The 18,372-nt window shown below is 43.2% G+C and overlaps 1 protein-coding gene and 1 long non-coding RNA gene across 7 annotated transcripts in view; one reads left to right on the top strand and one right to left on the bottom strand.

The window, feature by feature from the left end:
* Positions 1-13,935, bottom strand: part of LMO1 (LIM domain only 1) — a 58,980-nt gene extending 45,045 nt beyond the window's left edge. Inside the window, exons 1-2 of one of the 5 annotated variants that reach the window (XM_079309113.1) lie at positions 9,257-9,357; positions 8,753-8,854 (exon numbers count right to left, since the gene is read on the bottom strand). In XM_079309113.1, the coding sequence (XP_079165239.1) occupies positions 8,753-8,777 (25 nt within the window). In that variant the 5' untranslated portion in view covers positions 8,778-8,854; positions 9,257-9,357. Of the gene's footprint in view, positions 1-8,752; positions 9,358-13,773 lie in introns of those variants that run through there. The other 4 variants (XM_079309112.1, XM_079309114.1, XM_079309115.1 and 1 more) reach the window with 4 other exon arrangements.
* A 23-nt stretch (positions 13,936-13,958) lies between these two features.
* Positions 13,959-18,128, top strand: LOC306803560. Of its 2 annotated transcripts, XR_013774642.1 has the most exons (3): positions 13,959-14,085; positions 15,162-15,318; positions 17,875-18,128. It is a non-coding gene; the product is annotated as an uncharacterized lncRNA (long non-coding RNA). The 2 variants fall into 2 exon arrangements; XR_013774643.1 differs by lacking the exons at positions 13,959-14,085; positions 15,162-15,318 and adding an exon at positions 17,491-17,705.
* Positions 18,129-18,372: the final 244 nt, after the last annotated feature.

The following is an 18,372-nucleotide window of genomic DNA, read 5'->3' on the forward strand; positions in this document are numbered from 1 at the left end:
AGGCTTTTCTTCAACAATTTGCAGTTCCTTGGACTCAAGGATAAAAACCCCCAAAATTAAAGTTGCCAATTGAGTGGGGATCGATAAAACTGCCCCCGAAATAGTTAAGGAGAGCAACTGCAGCAATAGCACTCTGCCCTGCCCAGGAGATCCAGAAGCTGTTTCTCCCTTCAGACCTCTATCTGACCTCCTAACCCAGCATGGGACAGCAGGCAACTTGGGACCCAGGCCCAGCAGAGACAAAGCAGAGAGGAACAAACCAGGGACAGCTGAAACACAAAAATCCACCCATGCCTCATGGGGGTCAGGCACATCCCCCAGATATCCAGGCCTGAGCTCCAGGGATGATCACTTTGGGTGCACAAATTCCTCAGTACTGGCAAAATACTTTGAGGATTAAAAGCAGCAGTGATATGCCAAGTATCATAGCTGGAAGTAAAGACAAATGCTGCAACAAGAGCAATAAGCCACCTGCCAGCTGTCTTTTATATTAAAATATTTCAGTGTTCTTAGAACTGCTTAATTTCCCATCTCGCTCCAAGTCAAGAGGAAACTTTGTGGGCTGCTAGCTTTGCCATGCAGCAGTGACACTGCTCATTGACATTGCTCATTATTTTTAAAATAGATTTAGAAGCTGTGATCACACAGCTCAATCTAAAAGTATGCACTGTTTTTTAGTATAATGTGGTCCTTTGCTGTCTACTGCAAATGGGTTTAAAAGCAATGGTGGAAACAATGTGTGCTTAATCTGAATGTGGACTGCAGAGAGGTTGCACACTCAAATATCCTGTTTTATGTGGTATCTGGTTGTATTTTAAAACACTTTTTAGAGACTTGGAGCCAGCTGAGGTCACAAACAATCACATACAGATTAGAAACTGGAAAGAAGCTGGGGGAGCAATGGGGAGCCCACTCTGGCACACTGAAATAGGACACTCTAAATATGACTTAGGATTTTTTTAAAAGAAAAACTAGCTGAAATAGTAAGCTTCAGAGAAACAATAAATGCAGAGGTGGTTAAAGAGTTTTTATTCAAATAAAGTCTTGCCCCAGGAGATGGAAGTAGAGTTTTGAAATACAGAGATAGGATTTTACATGTGCTAAAAGCATCAGTGTGACACTTTTTGGGGAAAAAAAAAGGGGGGGGGGAAATACCTTAGTTGTTATACATAACAAAATAGCAACTAAATGTTTGCTTTGATCCCAGCGCGTAAAGGGTGAAGCTTTTAGGCAAGGAGCGGCAGGTGATCTCAGCTCTTCTGCAAGTCCTAATGCTCCTAAAAGCCACTCTTCCAGTTTCTGTAATTGGGCATCAGTAGTTAATGTAGTATTGACTGCATTACATGCTCCTGTGCATCCTCTCACTAATGCCAATTGCATCACCTTGTACATTTACCATATTGCTTAGCCAATAGCTGTTAAAAGCAATCCAAATCATGAATCATATAGGAAACTTTTAGCAAGACACGACATCCAAAGGAGACAATTTACAGTTGAGTTAATCTGGGTACATTAGCGAGACATGGATTCAGGAAGACAGACCAATTTATGTTACTTTGGTTTTACCCTTTATTGCTTTGTATAGGCAAATGAATGGAAGGGCATGGAGTGAAAACAGATATAAAGGAGTCCTCTTCAAAACAGATCTCCATTCTGTGCAGACAGGTCAAAGGGTTTGAGACTGATGTTTATTTAGGCTTTCATAACCGTAACAGGGTACTTACAGAAATCATTTTCCACAAAGGAGTATAAGGATAAATATATAATGGATCCTGGATAATGTTCAGTACCCACCCTCACTGCAAGCACATTAATGCAGAAACCTGGCTGCTCAGTATTATCTAAGGTATGGTCTGTCCAGGAGTCACCTGCCACCAGGAATGCCAGAAGAGGCTTCACACAAGGTCGCAGGCAGGTCTGCTCAAGGCAGGACGTGCTCTGGAAAAGACACCAAGCCTCACCAGCTCAAGCCAGTCCTCTACCCAAACATCTCTACCACATCACCTGTGAACATACAAAGTCCAATCTTCTCCTCCCCACCTGCCTAGAAGAGATTCTGAAGTATATCCATTTCTCTGGAACAGAAGGAAAGGACACAAGCGATAAAGAGACATTTTTTAACCCACTTCAGCTGCAAGGCAGAGTCAACCAGGAAAGAAATTAGGAGCAAGTTTCTCCTGAAAAAGTATGTTTTATAGAAGAATTTCACACTGGATGCTTGACCAAAAGATGCATAGCAAATCGACATAGCCCCTTTCTGGTGTTCTGATCAAGCTTGGTAGCATCAGTAAAATAGAGATGGCAAAAAAAAAAAAAAAAAAAGGACAGCTAGGAAGTGTGTGCTGTTGCCTCAGCTTTTATGGGTAGTGAGTAATTTGCAGTATTTGTGGAGGGGAAAAAAAGTGGTAAAGGAAATCTAGGGGAAATAATGGCTCATCAGCCAAAAACTTTACAAAAGAAAAACTGAACTGCATCCTTAAATATTGGATTCCAAAATATTGGAAACTCTGGTGCTCTAAGCCTAGTTTAAAAAAAGATCATGATTCCCCTTTGAAAAGCTTCCAGAAGTCCCTTCGAAAGAGTTGCACATGCAGGGAAAATGCCAAAACAAAACATTTTCACTAGCTGATCAATTTAAACAGCTGTGGTAAAGCTGCAGCCACTGGCACCATCATTAACAATTTAAAGCATGGCTGCTTTTGTCTTCCTTCCCAGTTACATTCTCATTATGCCTTTTTATTTATTAGAAACACAGTCCTCCGGAATACATTTCTATATCTCAGATCCATAATAAACCAAGTAGGAACAAGCCTGGCTTCTACTCAAATGAATGTTGGCGAGAGGGTTAATTGTTTAATTCTGGTCCAAGTTCTCTGCAGTTCAGTCATGAATATGCAACAGTCATCCACTTCTTCTTTAAGAGAAACTAGAACTGTTGATATCAATAGTTTAAAAAGAACACAAATAATAATACTGTCACTGCCTAAATCACCCTTTCAGAGTTTGATTAGCACACAAGGAACTCTGAACATCGGCGTAAAGAATTCGAAAATGTTCAATGAAACTTTAAAACCCTCTAAGTTTGGACAAGAGAATCCATTATCTGCTTCAGTATGGAAGGCAAGTAGAAAGGAGATTGCAAGAACATCCACTAGAGTTGAGCATGTGTTTGCATGGATAGCACCCCACGTCGTGCTTGGAAACTTGGGTTTGGGAGTCATCCCATTGGAGGACAGAGAAAACACACACAGAGAACTAAAAAACAGTAGCTGTGGTGAATTCTTCTCAGATAGGTTTAATTATGTTAATCTAATAGTGAACAACATTCATTTTAAAACGCCCTTCCCTCCACCCCCAAGTCTTCAGTGAATAGGAGCTACATTCACTGAATAAATCATTCCCTGGCAACAGTTACGCACATTATTGAAGTTGGGGGCAGTGATTTCTATATGGTATAAAACAATGTCTGTGTATTCTAAATGATGACAATTCTGTCCAATTTTTAAAAGATATAGACCCATTGGAGTTTTATAGTTCAGCATTTAGCAGCATCTGCAGAATCTTCTTCATTCTTATACTGCGACACTTAAGGCGTGATACCATTCTTCTGATTTTCAATTGATTTCAAGTAAAATACCTTATTTGCCATAAACTTTCATATTCTTTACCTAGGTAGGACGCCTCGCAGATGCAATCAGTTATAATGCTAAAAGAACAGTCTGCCTTTAGCAGAAATAATAATAGTTCATGCTAATGACAGCGAAGCAAAACTTTGAGCAGCAAGCACATTTCCAAAGAGAATAAAACCATCTCTAAATACAATGCCTTAAAACCTTACAAAAGCCTCCAAATGAAATCAATTAATCCTCCAACCATGATAAATTTCTTAACCATTTAAGAAACGTATTTCAGACTCTGCTGTGACCCTTTATCACCAGACCTAATGGATTACTTTATTAATAATGCACTGCTCTTAAAAGGAATTTTTCTGAAGATTCTACCATAAGAGAGCATTTTTGGAATGGCTATGACAAACAGGCTGACATGTTCACATTGTATTTATTAAAGATAATAAAATTTAACACTAACTCCAAAGAAGACGAATTATGTTCTGCTGCCAGGGTATCAAGTATACTTTCTACTGCATTAAACCAAAATTAGAGCAAACTGATTTCCAAGAACAAGTTGCTTCCTTTGCCCTATTACCCAAGCTGAAAAACGTCCTTATACTGTTTCAACCCTTGTTATGTCAACCAGGCAATTATCACGTGTCAACAGCATCTGGGCATGAAGTATGATGACATCCCAGCCAGATCCTTCAGCTATCTAGTCTGAATAAACACTAGGAACTATTTGATTGCCTGCCACACTCCTATACAAAGCAGTTTGCTCCTCTTAGGCCTGCTACCTCTTTTCACTCCTCTTCTTCCCATAAAATGAGATTTCTTTAAAAGGATTTCTTGGTTATCAGTGCTCCAACTACAGTAACCACCATTTCTTCAATAGGTTTAGGCAATTACTTTATTACCCTGTGGTTCTGCCATGCTTTCATATTTGCCATTTCAGGGGCAGAGGGAATTTCCAGGAAGAACTACCTCTAGGCTCCATACTTGTTTAGCTTTGGAGAAACAGTCCAAATGTTTCTTTTCATCCTTTATGGCCAAACCAAGTCTCATGTTCTGCTGCCGAACGTGCTATGATTTTATTTAGAATTCTTTTTTGACTACTTTTTATCTCCTCTTCATGAATATATTAATCCATTGCAGTGACTTCTGAGTCCCAAAAGGACACGGTGTCATGAACTAAAGCCAGACCAAACCTCCACAATCACATCAAAATTCCATGTGTGAAAACCAAACCCTCAAAAAACCAACAGGTGCCTCAGCTAAATAGGCAAAAATAAGGTATTTGGTGACCTTTATCAGTCATTTTTTGAGTAAGCTGATGTCTGGGAAGATGTGGAGGCATTCTTCATACATGGTAAGCTAGACACTAGTGGACCAAGCAGAAGGTCCGAGGTAGAGTGGCACAGGAGATAAACAGGAAAAAGAGAGAGAGCTTCAGGAACATTAGGCAACAGAAAAGTTAAATTCCATGTCACAAGAAGAAAAACCACCATGCCATCTTCCCTTCTCTCTAGCTCTGCCTAACTCTGCAATAGGTACACCTGAGAAAGGTACACTCAAAGGAAAACAAGAGGTACCAGCAGCATGCAGAACAGCTCTTCTTCCTACGTGGCACGATTTGTACCTGCTGTATTTCAGTGTGTATAAACATTTTTATCTGCATTACTTGCACCTGTTTTGCTGGAGAGGGGTGTCTCTCCATATCCATCTACCTATCTATAGGTACCTCCATATGGCAGCTGGCATGCTCCCAGCCCACAGCCCTGCTGTCCTGGCCAGGGCACTGTGGCACAACTCCCGTCACTGACATTATACAATCCATTTCTCTGCTTTTCTAATTCCAAATGCTGCGGTTTTTTACCTTCTATGTGGGGCAAAATGGGCTCTCACACAACAGGGAACCCAACTGCTGCACTAACCCAGTTTCAAATTACCTAATATTCATTGCCCTAAATACCTCCCATCAACCTAAGACCCATTCTCCAGCCCTGATGCACACAACCACTGAGTATCCATCTTTTTTTTTTTTTTTCATTTTTAAAGAAGCTGTGAAATTTTCTTTCCATATAAAACCAAGGTACATGTTTAATGGAGTCCTCTGATGTGTTATTTACTCAGCCCACTCTTGCTATCTGTTTAATCAGAGTTCTGCTCAAAACCACAAAGGACCCGTGATTTGGGGTGCTCCTGTCTATGCAAACATCGAGATGAACACACAGCTGATCAGTGTTTTCACAAGTGCACACACACTCCACAATTTGGTTGAAGGATGCCATGTCTGGTTAACACAGCACAAGTTAGCTGAAAAGGAAACTTTCACCCCCCACACACATAACAAAGAGCCGTGATTTCTATTAGTGCATTTCATACCATACATGCTGATTACCAGGCTGTGCTTCATTGTTAGCAGAGATTACAGCTGGGATAAGCTGCAGCTTTTTCCTAATTGCTATTATGATGACTGAATTTTTGTTTTGTGTCAAGCATTATTCACACATTATACTCCAAAATTTGATCCCTCTATGATGCATTATTGATTCCATGCAGGCAATCATACTGCCAATGTGAAGAATTAATTTGGGCTATTCTACTTGATTTGCATTGCTCCATCATAGCAGAACATAGTTCTGTAGGGAGGCACAAATTGAAAAGGGAGATTTAACAAAATGCAGAAAATGCTGCCGCCCTTTAAAAGAGATGAATCCTAAAGAGGGGAAAAAAACCCCAAAAACCAAACCCAGCACAACACGTGTGGTCCAGAAAGAAAAAAGGTCAGTCAGCCAAATTCATCTTAGTCAGAAGAAGGTTACAAGAGTAGCCTTATGCCTCTAATAAAGTAAACTAGCTTGCTTCAACTTATATTGCCAAAGAAAACAACTGAACACCTCTGAGAGTGACACTGCTTCAAAGCCTTTGAAACCCTGTTAGCTTCATTTGTTTTCCCAGCATAAGCAATACTCAAGCACTTAGCGTGTCTTTTATCCACAGGCCAGTCAACTGCAAAGCTGATCTAGAAGATGTGTAACAGATGCTCCACATCTAGTTGGTTTTTTTTCAAAGTTCTACTGTGTTAACAAAGGAATTTACAAGTTCTTAACAGAAATAAAGCCTGTGATTTATTTTTTTTCCCCCCCAAGAATAAGATTATTTCACTGTTTTGGGATGCCAACTTAATTAGCATGGAATGAATTCAGAAGGGCATGACAACTTATACAGAGACTTTTATCTCACATTGGTCAACTCTTAGTCCAAATTTGATTGAATCTGCATACAAGGGGGCACTGATAATGATGCATTTCTGCTTAGTTTCCTATTTTAGCGTCAAATCTTTGTGAAAAGTCCAGATTTTTTCATCCTCCCAAATGTTTCATGAAACAGAAAACCTCACATGCCATCCCAGAAAGTAGATTCAAATTCTACATGTGTGAACATGCCAGAGTGAGAATTTTAGAAATCAAACTTACAATGAGGTAAGACCTCAAAATGCAAAGTTTAAAATACCCCCTTTTTTAGGAGGCAAGGAAAGGAGAGAGGGAGGAGAAACTTTAGTAGACCTCTAGTTTTTCAATAGTCAAGCCTTCATAATTATTCTCCAGTGCAGTACTAATTCAGTTGTAAAATACTAGAAGACAGATATGGGTTGTGAAATTAAAAAGTCATATAATTTCAACTTAATAGCACCAAGCAGCTTTCAGTACTAGTCACAAAACATGGTTACCATGATCCTGACACAGGAAAGTAAGTGACTTTGAATTACAAGTTATTTTTCTCATAAATATTTTAAAAAGTAATACATATATTCAAGTAAAATCAATGCTACTGCCAAAATGCCCATCTTCCAATTTTTCCAAGCTCTTTTGCTCCCTGTGAAAAGCTGTTTCCTGTCTACAGTCTTACAAATATTCAGTAATTTCTTTTACTTTCAAATGGCAACAGCCTATGACTATTTTTTAACACTTTCAGAGGTTTTTGAAGTAAATTTTAAAAGATCAGGGAAATCCATACCGCAGCCCAGTTCATCCATTTATACAGATGGAATGAAATAAGGAGATAATAGGTAGAAATGCCTGTTTTCATGCACCAAGTGCCACCAAAGTGCAGGTCCTTGGCAAGAGGCAGTGCCATGGATGGAAGTCCATGTGGATGGCTACAGAAGCCTTCTGCTCTGCCTCAGTTTTAATCCTTGCTATCAGTGTACTATGAGGGAAGACCTAAGCCACAAAGTAGCCTTAGCAAAAAAAAACAAAACAAAACAAAACAAAAACAAACAAAACAAGACAACCCTCATTAGAAAGTTGCGATTGGAGTTGCACCTTCGTCCCAGAAACTACTGATGACTGAGCAGTTAAGTTGCACACCCTGGCAGGCAACTGCAAAAGACAGCATCATGTCATCCAGGCTACTAACTAACCCTGTCTGATATTCCTTAAATCAGTTTGTTCCCCCCAAGCATCCTTGATAAGGACTAGCCAGCTTAAAAAAAATAAGCATTTGTGAAGTCCTAAAATCAGTCAAGCCCTCCTTCAGTTTCATTCATGAAATTACATCTCAAATGAACCTCCACTTCGCTATAAAAAGAAGGGAGTAAATTCTTAGCATAAATCAATGCTTTTTTTTTTTCTTTTTGCCACAGAAGCTTATTAGCTTATTGTCATTATGTTTATAGCTATGAAGAAAAGCTGTGAGAAATACATATTAAAGGCGCACATTAAAGAGACCTAAATGGCATGCAAATGAAAGGGAAAGAAAAATCTCAAAATTAGATTTACAATAAAAGCTGTTAAAACTAACAGGCTAAAATGGATATATTAGAGTAACTTGCAGAAAGAAAAATCTGCAGAGATATTAAAAAAAAAAAATAAAAATCAAGCTCTTTCTGCTGTGTCCTTCAGCAAACAGACTCTGGAGTAAACCCTTCTTGGCTGTCCGATCATGTCAGAGATGAGGTAAAAAGAAATAGAGAGCAAGCATGCTTTTACCTACACATGAGAAAAAAAAAACATCAGAAGCTCAGAGCAGAACACTGTGAAATGCACAGCGCACATCTGTTCCAAAACTCCTCATTTCTACAGCAGCAGCACACAGAAGACAGCGAGCACAGGCTTACACAATCTCAGCCCACCTACCGTCCTCCTTGTCCAGCACCATCATCTCCGCAATCAAGAAAAGTCCGGGCACAGATGCTTCTTCTCCAGCAGCCTCCGCTCAGGGGAGAGGAGAGCAAGTCTCTGGGAACACAAATGAGCTACGGTACAGCTGATCGTCCTTTAGCAGCAAGTGAGCTCTAATTACCCAGTTGTCCAGCTTTTAACCTAGATTGCACTCAGTTAGAATTACACTCAGAAATAAAGCACTTTGCAGATACAAAAGCAGTCTCACCTACTTCGGTGCCTCAGAATTGCAAGGAACTAAAACTGCAATTTAGAGAGAAGGGGGATCGGAGCTGTTTCTTTGGTTCTCACCTTCTAAATGGCTCAATTTACACAGTATAATCTATTCTAATGTAATTGCCTTTGATAGCTCATAACCCTGGCTGTTGCAACCACACAGCTTTCAGCCTTATAAAGTGTTTTCCCTTTGGATTTAAGCTGACTCTAAATCCGAAATTATATTCAGAGAGGCCAGAATACCTAAGCCCGTCCAGTGCTGCCTCCGCCTCTCAATTGGTGAGCCTTGCACACTTGCGATGAATAAATGCACGCGTTCCTTTCCCAGGGCCCCCTCTCGTGCTCCTGCCGGGATTTCCTGGCGGATCGCCGCTTCCCGGCTCAGCAGCACCACCTGCAGCCCGCCCGGCCCCCGCCCAGGTGCCGCCGGCCGCGGGGCCACCTGCGCCGCCTCTTTGTCCTCGGCGGGGCTCATCCGCGGGGATGCTGCGGGAATGCTGCGGGAATGCTCGGGCTCCGCTCCCGGCCACCGGCGGCTGTGCCACGCAGCAGCTCGGGCTGGGCACGGCTCGCAACTCTGCACAGCTGCCTTACGCTCCCACTCATCCCCGGTGGCCTAAAACTTGATACTAATTTTCTGCGCAAACATTTTGGGTTTGTTTTCACGTGTCGGTGTTAGTTACAGGGTGTTCTCCGGAGAACGCAGCTCCATTTTCACTTGGTCAATATTACAGTGATTTTACCTAATCAAAGGCGATACAAACCCTGGACAGGTTTGCTCCACTTTTCAGAAATGCCATCAATGCTCAAATATAAAGTGACAAGTTGGGGGCCCACGCCTTTTATCCTTCATCCAGCAACTCTCGTTCCTTTTTCAGACAAGTCATCTGCTGTCTCCAATGGCTCTCGCAAGGATTGCGGGATCAGACACTTCGCTACCAAGATCAACAGCACCGTTTCACTCATCCCACTCTTTTAATCTGAGAAAACATTTCATTTCTGCTTTAATGATACTTCTTCCTTCCCTTTACAACTGATACAACGGTACTCTAAAGAGCATGATAGCGGGCTCGAGTTATATATCCTTAATACCCATTTTTAATTAGATTCCTTATCCCCAGCTGAAGTGGCTTTTCCTTCCCCCTTCATTCACAATACTTAATCCTAACAGTCCTTGAGAATATTTGATGTTAAATGTATCATTTTACATTGAACTGTTTTCATCTAATGCTTCCAACAACTCCTGTTTCTTAGTGATACTAGTTTGCAAGTGTTGAATATGTATTTCAGCATAAGAGTGCAACCACCATAAATAATCACTTTCTTTTAGGAAGTGTCACAAGCTAAAAAGGAGGAGGACTTTATCCCAAAGATTAAAGTCTAATAGTTAAAAGCATCGACGCAAAAACTAACAAAACCACAGCCTTTTCTAGATTTGAGGCACTTTAACACTTTCCACATACTATTGGCCTCCATCAGAAAATGGTGAACTCCAAAAATGTTCCATTTGTCTGTCTGTCTGTGTACTTTTCAAACCTGCCACCTTCAAAAAGGGCAGACTTACCCCAAAATACATGGTGCATTTCAATTTCCCCTGTTTGGTAACTACAAGAAAGGCAAGGTTTTGATAAAAATGAAGTTAGCCATTGTCTGTCACAGCTGACTTCTGCAGCAGAGCAAACTAGCAGACATAATGCACTCATGAAAAAATACGCAGCACTGGATCAATGTACATTTTATTCCTTTACTGCTCCATCATGCCATAGAGGCTGGATTACTCCCTGTGCAAACAGATTTTTTTTAAACACTTTATCTGCTTACTCATTTCACACACCAACAATTTAAAAAAAAAAAGTTTTCTAACCCCCAACACATTTGTACAGCAATTTAAGTCAACTACAATTAACACAATCTGTTGGAATTAATCATGCTACCTGATGTCAGTTTACTTTTTAAAGCAGAAATCTGGTCTTTGCAATCAAAACATTTATGTATTTGAGAAATATCTTAACTCTCATTATCTCGAAATTTTTAAATGCGCTGCACGGTGCGTCAGTTGGCTTGCCCACAGCAAATGCTGCAGTGATTTACACAGTGGAACTGACTAAAATGCGAGCCTTGAAGTTTTTCTCTCTCAACCTTTCTCTCCCCCACCCCTCTTCTCTCAGTTCCTAACATTTGATCGGGGAGGATACCTGCCAAAGTTCCACTGTGAACAGTATTTTCTAATATCAAGTCATGTTGCATCAGTCAAGTTGTATTATGTTACTTCAAACATACAAAATGCTGTTACCTCCCTGACATAACTTGACGTGATGCCACAACACATCAAGTCAGAAACATTATTGTTGTTGTTCTTTTTTTCAGCCTGCCCCTTTATTCTCAATGATATCTGTGAAGACCCACAGAAAAGTATTACTGAGTCTCTACTACTTCTGGGCACCGCAGAATATGCTTGCCAAGGAAGCTTTTTGCTCCCAACCCTGGAGTGGGAACACAAACCCGCAGTTATGGCCAAGCTGGGGCAATCCCAGTGTCACACTGGGGCTGCCACACAGCCCTAAGGCCCCGAGCTGAAAGAGTGGGCAGCTGCCTCTGAGGCCAGTGGCCATGGCCCAGCTTCCCAAGCAGCCTTCAGGGATGCAAAAGCATGGGGCACTTATCTACAAGGCAGCGAGCGTCCTCCTTGGGATGCACCAGGACTTCTGGGAGGGGTAATCCTGAAATCCTGCCTTCTCTGGGCAGTAATAACTATGAATACCCCCAGCGCTGCCAGAGACCTCAAAAGAAGAAAACCCCTCAAAGAAAAACTCTACATGGCAAAGCCTCTTAAATCAAGGGGAGAGTTGGATAGTAGCCACAAGGCTGGGATTTTTAGATGGTAAAAATCAGACCGGCTTCTGGGAAAAAGAAAAATAAAAGGGGAAAAAAAAAGGCCATTTATGGGAGTAAAACAGACCCATTTAACAGACCCATTTTTATTAACAAGCTCATTCAAGCTTGATTTCAAAAGGAATTGGTTTAGTTAGCAAAAGCTTCCATTTCAGTCCATTTGTAACCTATGCAGGTCCAGCATCCCCTTTTAACATTCACAGATGAGCGGGCAAGTGGAGCCCATTTGAATCAGGCAGAAAGAAACTTACAAAGGTAAAATGACCTCTTCATAAAAAGAGTTTCTTCTCTGAGTCTCACCTCCTGTCCCCCATTTCTCCAGTGCACCTTTAAAAGTGACCATAATTTCTCCTTGAGCATAACTACTCCATCAACAGCACGGAAGATTCCTAGGCATTACCCCACCTTGTTGCTCTGATCTTCACATCCCTCCCTTTAGGGGTTTGTTTCCTACTTTGCTCCTTTTTTAAGTGCACCCTGCACTAATTTCCTCTTTACCTCTCCCGTCCACCGCCATTATTCCCTGTTTTACACAGGCGCTCAGGAAATCTCCTGGAAGGAGGCTGTTGAGAACTGTCTGGATAATCTAGGGCTCTAGTTTCATTTCTTTACAGCACCGTCAGGCCGGCCCCGAGCTCCTCGTGTTTAATGAGTACGTCTGAGACACTTGAAAGAGCCCAAACAGCCCCATTAGGAAACCCTCCTCAGATGTCGGTCTGCGCTCGCAGCTCACCTGTGCCTCTGGCCCCTGCAATGGAGCAGCGTCCTGCTGGCAGCCTGTCAATCACACGGGAACAGGCTGGGGCTGGCAGGCACCCCCTGACACAGTCACCGCCATGAAGACATCACCCGGCTATTATTATCATTAAGGGGTATTAATAGAGATGTTAAGAGCCCTTCCTTCCTTTTCCTGCAGCAGCTGAGCAAAATTCAGGGGACTCTTGCAACGCAGGTTATCCTGAAAGTGAGGTCGGAGAGAAACACACCAGTTCCACACAACAGTAAGAAATTACCCGTGTTTAATTCCTCGGTCGTTTTTACCTAAGTGCACAGGGTGCAAAGGGTGAGAAAAGTCTTTCTACTGTTCTCTCTCACTGACCACTTAGATAAGTTCATTCCCTCCTCTCCAACACACGCGCTTTCCACCGGAGCACTACAAACCCCATTAATAACACTGCATCAGTTTGCTTCAGAGGGCTCCAAGCCACCGGAGGAAAGAGAAGGTGCTGGTTGAGGAATTCTCCGAGGGCATGTGACGAGCTCCGTCCCCTGCACCTCTCCGGGGCAGCGAGCCTTTAACCCGGCGGTTCTGGAGCCCCGGCCCCCTCCCCCGAGCCGGCCCGCAGCGCTCTGCGTGCCCCGCACCGCTCGGGCTCCCCGGTCTGAGGGGGAAACTCACACCAAAGGAAAAAGGGAAGGAAGAGAGGAAGAGGGGAGAAAAAAAAATAAAAATGATAGAAAGAAAGAGAGCAGCGAGGAGAGCATCTCCCGCTGGTCTCCTGAGACCGGCAGCCACTTTTCCGAGTTGAAGCCCCGCAGCCCGGCGCAGGGACGCGCGGTGGCAGCTGAGGCCGGCGGCAGGGCCGCCCTGCCCGCAGCGGGAGCGCGGGGCGGCGTTCGGCCCCGCGGCCTCGGCAGCTGGAGCTGGCCGGGCGGGACCCGCCGAGCCGCGGGCGCCCATCCGAGGGCGGTGTCAGCCCCCCCGGCCGGCCCTGCCCTGTGCCCGCCACCGCGGAGAGCGACCGCGGCCCCGCCGGCCCCGCTTTGTGAGGGAGCGCGGCGGGACAGGCCGGGCGGCAGCTCCCCCGCGCCCGCCGCCTCCCTCCGTCCCTCCGGCAGCGGCGGCCCCGCGCCCCGATCCCACCTACCGTCCTCCTTGTCCAGCACCATTGTCCCGGGCGCCGAGGGCGGCCGCCGCCGCCGCCGCTCCGGCTCCTTGGGGCGCTCCCCCTCCAGCCGCCGGCGGGCGCTCCGGGCGGGCGAGGCGCCGGGCCGGGCAGCGGGCGCTGCCCCGGGACGCGAGTTGGCGGCGGGGCTGCGGCGGGCTAGGGCCGCGCTGGGCGCCGCAGAGCGTGAGCCGGGCTCCTGCGGCAGCCGCCTGGCCCCCGGCCCCGCCGCCGCGGCTCGAGTGCCAGTTTAGGGATCAAAGGAGGAGGGGACGGCGGGGAGAGAGGAGAAAGGTAAGGGAGGACCGATATCGGGGGCTGCTCCCCCCTGCTCCGTCCTTGCCCAACCTGCGCTGTCAAAAATTGTCTTAATGTAATCGCCTGTGATCGCCCACAACCTCTCTCCCCTTTGCTGTTGCTACTGCGAGAGCTTTCCAGGCTTCTAAAGTGCTTTTCTCTTGATTTCACTCTAAATCTAAAATTATATTCAAAGGAAGGGGGGTGGGAGGGAGGAAAGATGTGAACCTATCACTGAAAGCAAAAGCACTTGCCGCCTGCCTCGCTCGCTCTCTCTCTCAATTTATGTGCTTTGCACTCTCTCCTGCTGCTGAATAAATGCACACATTTCCCAGGGACCCTCAGATTCCCCTGTTAATTAAATCAATTCATTATGCTCAGATCTGATTAGCAGCCCCTTCCCCCCCTCTTTGAATCAATTATTCAATACACAAACATAATTGCCTGTGCCAGAGGTGTCTAAGTATTAGCTTATTTAACTCCAAGGACACTAATTACCCCTAGGGCAAGGGAACTTTTCTCATTAATTCTGACAAAACACAAAAGCACAGTTAAAGTGTGTGTGTATATACGTGTGTGAGAGAGAAGATGGGGGAGCGCATAGCCGAGGAAGGGAGGCATTACTCTAACACACGTGTTACTGTATAAATAAGCTCAATTTTTCTTTCTACCTTCGCGTTAGATTTTTTTCCCCCCACGTCTTGCCTTTGCTAAACTTGCCCCGTCTGCCTCTCTGTTTTTAAAGTAAAGAACAGATTGGCACTGCGGTGGTGTCAGTTCTGGAGTGAAAGTGCTCGCATCCAAAACCAAAAAGAAAAAAGTATACGGGACTGATAGGGAGTAAAGTATAATTTGAAAATAGTTTACTAAAGCAGAAAACTCCGTGGCAGACAATCTTCTGTACTTGAAAAACCCGTGAAAGGCGTCGCCCTCTGAAGCAGCAGGTAAGATGATACATAATCTAGTATGTACTAGGAACAGTTCTGAATTGTTTACCATTTGAATTAATGTCAGTGCCCACTATTAATGTACTTGCTTCCTACGTTTACCATAATGGGCTTGATTTCCATTAGCTGAAGCTGGAATGCTAAAAAGAGCCCGAGCAAGACTGATGCAAACCCAGATCGACCATCATTGTGGTGTCTGAGATGCATGACTTCTGGCTGATGTGTTACCCAAGTTTTACCTCTCTGTGAACTTCCTTTAAATTAAAAAAAAAAAAAAAAAAGGGTAAGGAAAAAAGAAGTAGTAATTGATTCCCCCAAATTAGGTTTTTACTTTCTAAAGACCTGTATTGTTCATGTCCTCAATGTGCACAGAAGTATTGAAGATTTTCTTTTTGTTTCCTTAGGCAATGCATGAGCTGATCCATTAATCCATTTGGCTTTATATATCAGGAAACTAATATTAGCTCAGCTCATCTATTAGCTTTTATTTAGGTCCCACCATGTTGCCTTTTTTTGGACTTTTCTTCAGGCTGGTTCCCCATGAGGGGAGACAGAAAATTTTTGGTAGATTTTGGGGGAGATAGTGGTGCACATCATCTCATGGGAACTATCACATCCTCATTTCCCCATCTTCACATTCACCCCTGTCAAGATACCCTTTATTAAACTTGCCTCTTTGGCAATTCTACCCACTCTCTCTAAGGCACACCTTGTACACATCACCTATAGCCAAGGGGGTCAAAAACCCCACAAGCATCTCCTCTTCACCCCTACAATAAACCAAACAAACCCATAGTTAAGACTGCTTGGCAACAAACAGTAAATATGACTGGGAACATAAAGTTGTGTTTCATTAGTGCAGTATGTTTTTTTTTTCTGCGAGTACACTCATATAAGGATAAAAATGCTTTCAGCTTTGTAACACAACAAACCCTGTTAATTCTCTGGTTTTTAATTTCCACTCTGTGGCACATACTGCACCCACAGGAACTTGGTCCTTCTAATTCAATGAATAATTTTTTTTCCTTCTTTAAAAGAATACAGCAGCACTTAAAAAATACTGACCCTGAAGAACATCATGCATCAACTCATTTCTAAGTGTGCTTTTGGTCCTTGAGCCCATTCCTTTTCTCAGTGTGGCCAAGGAGACTTTTGGGTGCAAAACCAGGATTTCAAGATCTTGATATGCAGGTTTTGAGCCTTAATTTTGAGTTTGCCACAGGGATGATGTGGTTTAATCTAAGCACAGATTTGCTGAGTGGCAGAAGTTTTTCTTCATGGGCTGGAGCTCAAGGTTGCTGTTGGGATGCCAAGAGTAGAGCAGGAAGAAACTGAGGCTGGCTTTGGTATCGTTCTTCAGAAATTATGTTTGCACTGGAGCTGACAAAGGTGAGGTCACTGGGCATGAAAAAAGACCTGGAGGGAAAAAGCAAGAGAGAATTTTGCACTTGTGTGGGTGCATGTGAGAGCATCACACAAGGGGAGAAAAATCATGCCAAAACCACCAAAGCATGACATTCCCAAACACACATCCTGCAGTTTGACCAGTCTGCTGCAATCCTGCATTTACAGTCATGGGAATTTTTAGGTTTACAACCTTAATAAGGTGAAGAGACAAACCCCAGTGTAAAGGTGCCCACTCTAGGTAAATTACTTTTTCTAGTGTGGCAAAGCATTGTCCTGCACTTCTTTCCATTATATCTGCTCAGTGACTAATTTAGGAGGAATGAGAAACTTTCAGTAATTTCTGAGCCTCCTTTACCCAGTAGATTAAAAGTCTCATACAAAGAATTTCACCACACTTATTTTTTAGTACCTTGACTCTAGAGAAGAACAGCTAGATTACTCCTTTAGAAAGTGCTTGTGTAGGCAGCACAAGGAAAACTTGACATGGGTCAGTGTCTGGGAATAATCCTGAGCTCCCCAACCCTCTGGAGCAAAGCACTAAAACAGCTCACTGCTGGAGGAGGACCAGTTCATCACTGATGTGCACTGGATTTCATTCAGTTGTGGTGCCTCACGCTCCTGGCTGGGCAGTTCTGAGAAGCCATCACGCTCAATATACTGCAGAAACTACAGAAAAAAGGGAGCAGCTGTGCTCTGCCTGGGAAAGTTGCTGGTCTAGTACTAAATCCTGCTATTCCTAGTGCGTGAGGGAAGAGGCACGCAGGAATAAACACACCTTTGTGCAGCCAGGCCTTGGGCTCAAGCCTCTGGGTCTAACTTATAGCTCTTGCTCACTAGCTGCTCAGAATTTTTTCCTTTTGGCTTTAGCACAAGCAAGAGAAAATGAAGTTTCTTAAGAACAACACCCCATTCTTATTAAATTGCAAAGTCCGCAATATGCTTAAGTCAAGCCTTTAGCAGACCCGTGAGGTTTCATATTATCCTATGCTTGAATGAGGCAGATGACTGGAGCAAAAACCAGCTAATGACATAAAAGCATTCTTCTACTTTCAGTCTTTCTTAATTAAGGACTTGGTTAATGTTTCAGTGTTGGGAATTGTAAAGCTTCATCAGGGAGGTTAATATGTTTTTTATTTTATCTTTCAGCTGACAGGATTAAAAAAAAAAAAATCACAATAAATTGAAGGTGATTAAGTCACGTGTGCCAGTCAGAATCCCACAGTGAAGCAGCACCAGGCCGTACCAAAGACTACCCTGCACATGGTGAATTTAGCAGTTGTTTTCAAAGTCAGATTTCTCTGCAGATAAGACTTTTATCTGCCGGTTTGACACATGGGTTTTATTTCTTGAATTCACACAAATAACCGAGACAATTTGCACAGTTCTGTGCTAAATTAGCTACAAAACATCTCTGTATTTTTACCCATTTCAGAATCACTTACACCTACCTTGCTGGTGTCAGAAGAGAGTGACCACGGGCCTGACCTCATACCACAATTCAGCAGCCCTGTAAAGGAGGAAAATCACAAGTGCTCTGCAAAGTTATGTTCACACAGAACACGGGTGGCAGTTCAAAAGACCACTTAAATACATACCTGAGATCTGCAGACCTCAATTATTTCTAAACTCTGGCTTGCTCTACTTCTCTGCCTATGCATTGTGAAAATAAATCACTCGATTCTGTTACTAGGTTTTATGTGAAATGAATGTTAAATATTTTCATAAATATAGGCTAACCCTTAATAAAGAAAATTGTGTGTTAAAAATACAGCATTTCCTTTAATAGAAGAAAATGGCAAAGCTTCAAAAATCAAACCTCTAGAGAATGAGTTCTTTGCCACTGTGATACAAGGCTGGAACTTTAAGCCATTAGGCTTTACAATCTGTAATGACCTTTTGGAGAACTTTACAGGGGATACATTAGTTATTC

This window comes from Erithacus rubecula (assembly GCF_903797595.1).
Source record: "Erithacus rubecula genome assembly, chromosome: 6".
Taxonomy (NCBI): Eukaryota; Metazoa; Chordata; class Aves; order Passeriformes; family Muscicapidae; genus Erithacus; species Erithacus rubecula.